Below are 9,817 nucleotides of genomic sequence, written 5' to 3' on the forward strand. Positions count from 1 at the left end.
AGTGAAGACCTCTGGCTGCTCTTTCTTCCTGGATAGTGATCAAATAGAGAGCTCTCCCTGAGAGGAAAATACCTTTCCCTCTAGGCAGCCTCATGCTGAGGCCATAGACTCTAGCCCAAATGGGAGATGGGGCTTCAGAAGAGTGGTTACCAGGATAGCTAATGCTCTTCTCAGCATATTCTGCTGTGTGAGGGCCGAAAGGAATCGCCATTGTTGGAATCAGGAACACAGTCATTCTAGAGAAAGAAGTGGAGAGCCCTGAAAGAAACCAAAGCAATGGAGATGAAGAAAACCCCTGAGCTCCTTGAGTACTATCACTGAGGCATAGGAGATTTGAACCACAGTGGGGCAATTCACACATACCACAAAAGAGCCTGGGCATTCTTTCACAACTTGATTCCTAAAACCAAGAGACCCCCCAGTCACGTCAGGCCGGCCAGCCTGCTGTATTTCTGTCTGCTTTTCAGCTAAGACACAGAAACAGAAGCTACGGGGTAACCCAATATGCCTCGGTGTGAACACTGAGGACTGCTCTTTCCGGAAAGCAAATCTAGAAGATGGGAACAGATCACAGATAGCTGAGTAAGATGCCTCACTGTTGGCATCTCATATGGGTCCTAGATTCCTCCCCCCAGCAGCTCAGGTAGCTTCTGTCAATCCAGCAGCACTGGCAATCAATGTACAACACGACACCCCAAGCCAAAGGCCACTGGATGGCAGCGCTGGAGCTTTCACAGCAGACTGCATCAGAAGAAACAGTCTAGAGAACTCTAGATACACCAAGAATGTGCATCCTCCTGCAGGCAGAGGCCGCCTTCCAGGAAAAGGGAGCCTAGGTTACTGGAAAGACCACAATGACCAACCACTTTTCTTTCCCTTCTTACTTTGCTAAAGTGTCAATAAATGTCAGCACCCAGCAGTTAAGACCAAGAAAAGTTGTTGAAATAGACGTAGCACTCCTTGCAGAGTTCTACAGCTGACAGGGACTACTAGCTACTCGGGCTCACTTCCACCTAGATGTAGGACTGTGCTGTTCCTACCACATGTTGCCAGTTGAATGAAACACACTTGTAAAAGCATTGATTTATACCTTTGCCATTTATTTTTTAAAATCTTATTCAAAATATTAAATAATACAATTTCAGATATGAAAAAACTGCAATAAAACAGTTCAGGTGTATATCCATTGTGCTTTCCTTATTGAGAGTCACTTGTCCACCGGAGAGGAGGGTGGTCAGCACTGCCTCTCCAGCTCTACCCAAAGCTGTGACCACTGGCTCACTTGGGCTTTGGTTAGCACTCAGTCAAGATTAGGTTTCCATGACAACAGGGTTCAAATCACATATTTACATACTGATCAATCCTTTATGATAGAAACACAAACTAAGATGAAATACAGTAAATAATTTCCAGTTGCTGTAAACAACAAATAAGACAGGGCATGGGAAGGTCATTGTACATACATATGTATATACAATGCATACATACATGTACAATGTATATACATACCTATATCCTTTAAGTATACAAACAACTTCCAGTAATTTTAATTTCAAAGACCTGCATATAATATTATTTAAATGATAATGACCTATATGATTTATCCAAACATTATACAATAAGAAAGTGAACAAATATAACTCTTCCTGTTGCCTGAAACCTTGGGACCAGTGCTACAATGAACCGCTAAAATTAACTTCACACATTTAGTTCTTTATCACAGTTTCTACCTCTAAATTTAACTCAGTATTTCAAACCAAAAACTATCTATATGACATTTTATCGTATGTTCATTGCAAATTACATTCTGATGTATTTAATGAGTTGCCTAAAACTGTGATCAGATTGAATAGGATCACTGTCTTGTGATTTAATTGCCTAAAAATATGCAGAGAAGTTCTCTTGAGAGAAAAACAAGTGTTACTTTAATGCAAAACATTATCACACATAATACCCTAGTACTTAACAGTGTGGGACCAATAAGAAATAAGTGCTTTAAAAAATAGCATTTGGATGGCAAAGAGGAGATCTGAATCAGCAGTATTAGATATGTTAGAATTCTTTTTTAAGTTTGGGATCTTTTACAAGTAGTATTAGTTCCAGAAGAACAATAAATGAAAAAAATAAAAACTGTAAATATAAGGTGATGCTTAACTCATAGTTTGGACACCTGATTAATTCAGCTCTAAAAGTATAGATACAAAAGTGTATACTCTTTGTGACATTTAATTTCCAAAGCACCAAGGCAAAAGAGAGATCTACCTCTCATTTAAGTACCAAATGCCTGTGGCAAACATCTGCACAATATCATATATAAAAAGTCAAGCAAATAAAATGACATAATAAGCTAACTCAAGTCACAGTGCTTTAAAAAATATAATCATTGGTAATCTTTAGAGAAGGCATAGCCTCATTAACATTCTGGTCTAGACGATGATATTCCACGGTTTTGGAACAAAGGCCATCCCGCCATTTCCTGCTTTGAACTAGAAGGTAAATCTGGAATAAAACAAAAATTAGACATGCAAATGAGAAAACACAAGATATATTAAGACTTTTTGGAGTTTTTCTCACCCTCCCTCTCTCTTTCTTCCCCTCTCCTAGATTCCCAAACACAAAAATGAAGTAACATCAAAAACATCATGTTGTTTTCTATCTTAGTTTTCTTTTTTCTTTTTGTGGGTCATGGGGCTTGAACTCAGGGACTCGGTGCTGTCCCTGAGCTTTTTGTTTGTTTTGTTTTGTTTGCCAGTCCTGGTGCTTGAACTCAGGGCCTGAGCACTGCCCCTGGCTTCTTTTTGCTCAAGGCTAGCACTCTGCCACTTGAGCCACAGCGCCACTTCTGGCTTTTTTCTATATATGTGGTATTGAGGAATCGAACCCAGGGCTTCATGTATAGGAGATGAGCATTCTTCCACTAGGCCGTATTCCCAGCCCGTCCCTGAGCTTTTTGCTCAGGGTTAGGGTTCTACCACTTTGAGCCACAGCGCCACTTCCATTGTTTTCTATCTTGTTAACAAGATCAATGTTTCCTAATAGTCAGGAAACTCAATAGGTTTGGGAAGATTCCATTCCCTCCATCTATCTTTAGAGCCTGAGTTTAGAACCTGAAACCGGGAGCCTGTGTGTTTCACTAATGCCTGAGTTCCTAACAGGGAAGGCCAGGCACCAAACGCTGCTTCCAATACTTACAAAGCTAGGGACAGCTCAGTAACCACAAATAACTCAAGTGTTTTCTTTGCTGTTTTTATTGTTAGATTCACTGATTCTCAAAGCTAGAAGGGCATTTTGAAATTATCTGGCCCAGTTTTCTCATTTTCCAGGTTAAAAAAAAAAAATCACGGTCTTCTGAGAGGACAATGCAAGAAATCACAAAGCAAGCTATGAGTCAAAAACTAAGATTTCCCAAGCATTAAGTATTAAAAAGGAAACTCTGTGCTTGATCCCCCACTAAGAATTTCGAAATACTCAACTGCTCTGGCTCTGGGACTATGTGTTGTTGAGTTGTGCTTTCATGTTAAATGAACCACCCATCTATCCCTCCTTTGCCTCATGTAACCAAACAAATGAGTACCAGCATAGAAATGTTCACAATATTATTTCTGAACCAAAAATAGAAATAATCTAAATGTCCAATAGGAAAATAGCTGAATTAATTACATAGATATAAAACATTTTAAAATATTATGAAAATGTTCATGATTTATTAGCCAAAAAGCAAAATATAAAACTATATGAGATATGAAGCAGGGCACTAGGGGCTCATACCTATAATCCTAGCTACTCAAGAGGCTGAAACCTAAGAATCAAGGTTCAAAGCCAAGCTTGGGCTGAAAACTCCATGAGATTCTTTATTTTATTATTTTTTTTTTTTTGCCAGTCCTGGGGCCTTGGACTCAGGGCCTGAGCACTGTCCCTGGCTTCTTTTTGCTCAAGGCTAGCACTCTGCCACTTGAGCCACAACGCCACTTCTGGCCGTTTTCATGTATACGAGGCAAGCACTCTTGCCACTAGGCCATATCCCCAGCCCCTCCATGAGATTCTTATCTCCAACTAACCAGCCAAATAAAAGTCAGCAGTGGAGATATGGCTCAAGTGGTAGGGCATCAGCCTTGAAGGAAAAACTGAAGGAGAACATAAAGACCTGAGTTCAAGCACAGTATTAGCACAGAGGGAAAAAAAAAAAAAACAACTTATCTAAAAGTTGTAACATACATTTATATTTATAGACCAGAAACATATTAAATGTTAATAATGCTCCAGATGGTACTGAGTAGCTTAAATTTTTTTCTTTTCCTTCCTCCCCCACTCCTACCCCCCTTTCTTTGATTTTCTTGAGACCAGGTCTTCACTATGTAAACCAAGTCTCAGACATACGATCCTCCTGCCATAAACTCCTGAATACAAGGATATAGAGGTGTGCCAGCATACTCAGCCAAAACGTTATTTTCTAAATTCTTGTATTTTCTGATTTAAAAATAAACATGTAATACTTTCACAACTAGAAAAGTTACTGCAAAATTATTGGGGTCAATATTAAATTAAAAGGCACAATTAGTAAATTAACATTCTTGCCCCACAAGTATTTCCACTGGAATAATGATACGAAATAAGATATAAAACCATTTTTAAAAGATCACCAGGGGGCAAGGTATAATGAATACATACTTATAATCTTAAGACTCAGGAGGCTGAGGCAGGTGGATCATGAGTTCCAGCAGACCAGCCTTGGCTACACAGCAAGACCTTGCCTCAAAACACATGTGCATGTGCACACACATACACACACAAATGTGCTTTGACTTTGTCCAAGAAAAGAAATAATATGACTTTTTTTTTTCTTTTGGTAGTACTGGGGATTAAACTCAGAGCTTCTTCACATTTGCTAGGCAGGTGGCTCTACTAGTTGAGTGACACTACCAGCCCTAATTCTTCCTGTAATTTTCTGTAATTTGTTCAAATATATCAAGAGTCATAAACTGATTACACACCCCAGCCTTTTACTACCACTTTTAACTTTACTAAAAACTAACTGGAAAATAACTCAGGTAATAAAGCTGGAAAAGTCTCAAACTTACCTTCCTTTTGTTGTGATATGTAACATAAACAACAGCAATACAAAAAGCGAAAATAATAAGGTGGAAAAAGAAGTGGCTATCTTCCTCTTCTACTTCTGAGGACGGGGCCTTGAAAGATTTCACTGACTGTTCAATTTCCATATAACTCCTGTTTTCTTCCAAAGTCTCATCAGGCTCATCGTCCCGGGGGCTGGTGGTCCAGTCATAGTCAGGTTCTCCATAATCTCCATTGTCCATTGAGTCTTTGGCTGTGGATGGAGAACTATTCAATGTGAGAAGATCCTCCTCCTCCATGCTAGGATGTTCATTGTTCTCAGCCTCCTCTTGGGACACCGAGGTGGTGGGTGAGGGCCGGGGAGCGACAGATGTTCCTCTACTTTTCCCGGTACTAGTTGTGGGAGGGAGAGTGGCACTGATTTGAAAAGCAGAAAGTTTGGTTTGGTTTTTCTGTGACACAAGAGTCACGTTTGAAGAACCTGTTTCTGTATTTTGTACAGTTTGGCCAAGTGGATCTGTTCCCAATATATAAGAAATAAAGAAAAACATTACTATGACAATCTCCTCCACTTTTAACTCCACTAAGCAAAAAGCTTCTTTACCCATTTTCACTAAGCAATTCTCTTTGCTAATAGCTAGCCTATAACTTGTTCCTAAGTAGTTAAATCTCAATGTCCATCTGTTATGTTTCTTCTTCGTCTGGACTGCCTGGATCATGGGCTTCGCTACCACAATTGGTTCCTTCTTACTGCTGTTGTTAAGTAACAGTTGCCTTGCCAAACAGTAACAATGTGCAGCATAATGTCTGCAAACTGAAAGAAGAGTCAGATCTAAAGCTCATCCCCACTTTGTTTTCCTTTAACAGAGACTGGGCTTCATCATCGGTATTTAAGATCACCCATTCCAGAACAGAGAGAGGAGTAGCTGATTCTGACTCAGGTAGATCACACACAAAAAATAAAAGTTAAGCAATTTAGGCCTAATACTTTCAACACTATGTAATACTTAAGAGAAGCTACAGCCAGACACTGGTGACTCACACCTGTAACCCTGGCTACTCAGGAGACTAAGATCATAGGATCGAAGTTAGGGCTGGGGATATGGCCTAGTGGCAAGAGTGCTTGCCTTGTATACATGAGGCCCTGGGTTCGATTCCCCAGCACCACATATACAGAAAACGGCCAGAAGTGGCGCTGTGGCTCAAGTGGCAGAGTGCTAGCCTTGAGCAAAAAGAAGCCAGGGACAGTGCTCAGGCCCTGAGTCCAAGGCCCAGGAAAGGCCAAAAAAAAACATAGGATCGAAGTTAGAAGCCAGCCCAGGGGGAAAAGTCCATGAGATTCTTATCTCCAATAAACTAGTCAAAAAAAACTGGAAATGGTGGTGTGGCTCAAGTGGTACAGCGCACATGCACATGCGCGCACACACACACACATATATACACACACAAAGCTATAAGCAGCTATAGATAGCATTTCTAAATGATATATGAACTGAAAGACCCCTTCCATCAGTTTTTTTAAAAAGGATACAAACGAAGCAGAAGGAGAAAAATCCTAAAAGACAAGAATTAGAAATTGAAAGCTAAGTGACAACTAGACAATTTTCAAGATTGAGGAAGACAATCTTGGTATAGGAAATGGCACTAAAACATATAAATTCTTATTTTACTGTGTAGCTACCTATTCGGCACAGTAGGTTTACTGAAGTACATGAAAAGATTAGGGACATAGAAATTAAAAACCACAAGCCAGGTACCTGTGGCTCACACCTGCAATCCTAGCTACTCGAGAGGCTGAGATCTAAGGCAAACTGTGAAAGGCATGTACAGATAGTCAAATACTCTTTGTATATTCATTTTTATGTGAACCTAAAAACTTGTCTAAAAAATAAAGTCTGTTCTAGAACATTATGCATTATTTTTTAATTCTGTTATTTGAAACTTTATATGAATCTCCACATCTCCTTCATTGAGATATTGATATTCTGAGACTTGACAGTTTACACTGTTGTGCTACAGCTGTCATTAATAAATACATATTTGTATATTGTCTGTATGCTGATACTTTTTAGAAACAGAATCATTAAATAGCCGGAATTCAATGCTGCTATTGATAACAAACAATTTGCATTAAAACGTTAGTGTTTTTACATGTATATATCTGAGGTCATCTTCACTGACTTGCAGAGACATATGAATAGAGTGCTTTAAAGACTAAGAACTATAACTTCTTCCCTTGGCATCCTACAAACACTTTTCAACCTCTCTTTCTGAGAAGACTGGGTATGACAAAACAAAGCAAAATAGAAACACAAACAAATGAGTGAAAAAATAGACTATTATGGCACTTTCCATTTTTACTCATTGATCAAGTACATGTCAATGGTACTTATGGCTGCTAGCCTCCAATAGTCATACCTAAGTAACAAGGAAACATTTTCAACAACTCTGAGGGTAAGTATCAATGAATGTTCAATGTTTTTAGCACATTAGTATAATCAATGATAAACAATTCTAGGCTGGGAATGTGGCTTAAGTGGTAGAGTGCTAGCCCTGGGCAAAAGAAGCTCAGGGCAGTGCCCAGGCCCTGAATTCAAGTCCCAGCACAGCCAAAAAATGTTTTAAAAGATGAACAATTCATCACTTTTAACATGCTAAATAATCATCAGAATATACAACGTTTAAGGAAAGAAAGAAGAAAACAAGAAGCAAAAAAAGGAAAAGAAAAGAAAGCCATTCAGCAATGCTGTATCATTACAAAAGTTTTGCATCACTTGAATCATATCCCAAAGGATGGAGGTTTGAAGCCAGCTCAGGTATCAAAGTCCCTGAACCTCTCATCTCCAATTAATCACCAAAAAAAAAGCCAGAAGTGGCCCTGTGGCAAGTGGTAGAGTGCTAGCCTTGAGTAGAAGGAGCTCAGAAACAGCACCCAGGTGCAGAGTTCAAGCTCCAGGACCAGCAGGACCGGCAAAAAACAAGAAATTAAAACCACAAATACTACAGACCTATCAGAATGGCTAAAATGAAACCTAATGACAATACCAAAAGGTAGCAAGGATGTAGAGAAACTGGGTCACTCATGTTACTGGTGGGAAGGTGAAACAAGACAACCAACCACTATGGAAAACAATTTAGGAGCATCTCAAAAACTAACAATGCAACTAGCATGTGACTAAGAAATTTTACTCTTGGGCATTTATCCCAGAGAAATAAAAGGGCATGTTAATTAGGCTGAAATCCACACACAAATGTTTATAGCAGTTTTATACCTTTTTTCTTTCTTTTTTTGTTGGCTGTGGGGCTTGAACTATGGGCCTGGGTGCTGTCCATCAGCTTTTCTGCTCAAGGTTAGTACTCTACCACTTTGGGCCACAGCACCACTTCTAGTTTTCTAGTGGTTAATTGGAGATAAGAGTCTAACAGACTTCCTGCCTGTGCTGGCTTTGAACCATGATCCTCACATCTCAGCCTCCTGAGTAGCTAGGATTACAGATGTACAGCACCAGCGCCCGGCTCACAGTTTTATTTTATTTATAGCTAAAAACTGCAAACAATCTGGACACCTATTAACATATGGATACCATGGAATCCTATTCAGCAGTATACAAGTACAGACTCCAGCATCAAATAACAACTTGTATTAATCTCCAGAAAATTAATCTGAATGAAAAAGGCCAATCTCTGCCGGGTGCCTGGTGGCTCCCGCCTGTAACCCCAGCTACTCGGAACAAAAATGAAACAATTACTTTGATTTTCCTCATGAAGAGTGTGGCCAAAAAAAACAACTCAATATATATTAGACATAAAGGATGGTTTAATAAGCCAGGCGCTGGTGGCGCAGGCCTGTAATCCTAGCTACTTAGGAGGCTGAGATCTGAGGATCGCAGTTCAAGGCCAGCCCAGGCAGGGAAAGTCCGTGAGACGCTCTCATCTCCTAGTAACTACCAAGAAGCCCGAAGTGGATGCGTGGCTCAAGTGGTAGCGTGTCACACTTGGGCTAAAGCTCAGAGACAGCGCTCAGGTTGGGAGTTCAAGCCCCAGGACTGGCACAATGTGTTGGGGTTTTTTTGTTTGTTTTTGTTTGTTTTGCCAGTCCTGGGCCTTGGACTCAGGGCCTGAGCACTGTCCCTGGCTTCCTTTCGCTCAAGGCTAGCACTCTACCGCTTGAGCCACAGCGCCACTTCTGGCCATTTTCTATATATGTGGTGCTGGGGAATCGAACGCAGGGCTTCATGTATATGAGGCAAGCAGTCTTGCCACTAGGCCATATTCCCAGCCCTGTTTGTTTGTTTGTTTGTTTTTTAAAGTGGAGATTCCACGACCGCCGTTTCTCCAGAGGCTCAGGACGCCACCCCCACCCCCCTCCCAGCACCCTGGCGCCTGCATCTCCCAACCTGGCTTCCTCAGGCCTTGGGAAACCCCACCAGCACCCCGGCCCCCAGGAGATGGGCTCAGTCCGCTCGGGACACCCGGAAGCGCCTTCCCGGGCCCGGTCTGTGTCCCGACCCCGCACCCCCGGCCCTCGCCGCCTTCGCGCGCCCGTCGAGCCACCGCGTCCCCTTTACCAGTGGACGCGGCAGAAGCCAGCAGGAGCGCCAGCACGAGCGGCCCCGCCAGCCCGCCGGGGACCCGGATACCCAGCCTCGACAGCAGGCTCGCTGACACGGCCGCTCTCATTTCTCCCAGGGCGGCAGCCGCCATAACGGAATCAGCCGAGGAACCTGCGCGGTTGCTAGGTTCT

General features: G+C 41.5%; 1 protein-coding gene across 1 annotated transcript; it reads right to left on the reverse strand.

The window, feature by feature from the left end:
• Nucleotides 1-1,079: 1,079 nt before the first annotated feature.
• C25H5orf15 (chromosome 25 C5orf15 homolog) lies at nucleotides 1,080-9,817 on the reverse strand. The gene is made up of 3 exons (XM_048334182.1): nucleotides 9,642-9,817; nucleotides 5,079-5,596; nucleotides 1,080-2,499 (listed from the first exon to the last, which is right to left on the reverse strand). The coding sequence occupies exons 1-3, from the start codon at nucleotides 9,775-9,777 to the stop codon at nucleotides 2,368-2,370; spliced, it is 786 nt and encodes a 261-aa protein (XP_048190139.1). The 5' UTR covers nucleotides 9,778-9,817; the 3' UTR covers nucleotides 1,080-2,367.

The sequence above is a fragment of the Perognathus longimembris genome, chromosome 25 (genome assembly GCF_023159225.1).
Source record: "Perognathus longimembris pacificus isolate PPM17 chromosome 25, ASM2315922v1, whole genome shotgun sequence".
NCBI lineage: Eukaryota > Metazoa > Chordata > Mammalia > Rodentia > Heteromyidae > Perognathus > Perognathus longimembris.

What these genes read in the sequence shown, in the direction of transcription:
- C25H5orf15 (XM_048334182.1), bottom strand. Translation starts at nt 9,777, where the DNA reads ATGGCGGCTGCCGCCCTGGGAGAAATGAGAGCGGCCGTGTCAGCGAGC. An exon ending in GGCTTCTGCCGCGTCCACTG is followed by an intron (nt 5,597 to 9,641) that starts GTAAAGGGGACG and finishes CTTATATATTGG; the next exon opens with GAACAGATCCACTTGGCCAA. An exon ending in CATATCACAACAAAAGGAAG is followed by an intron (nt 2,500 to 5,078) that starts GTAAGTTTGAGA and finishes GTTTTATTCCAG; the next exon opens with ATTTACCTTCTAGTTCAAAG.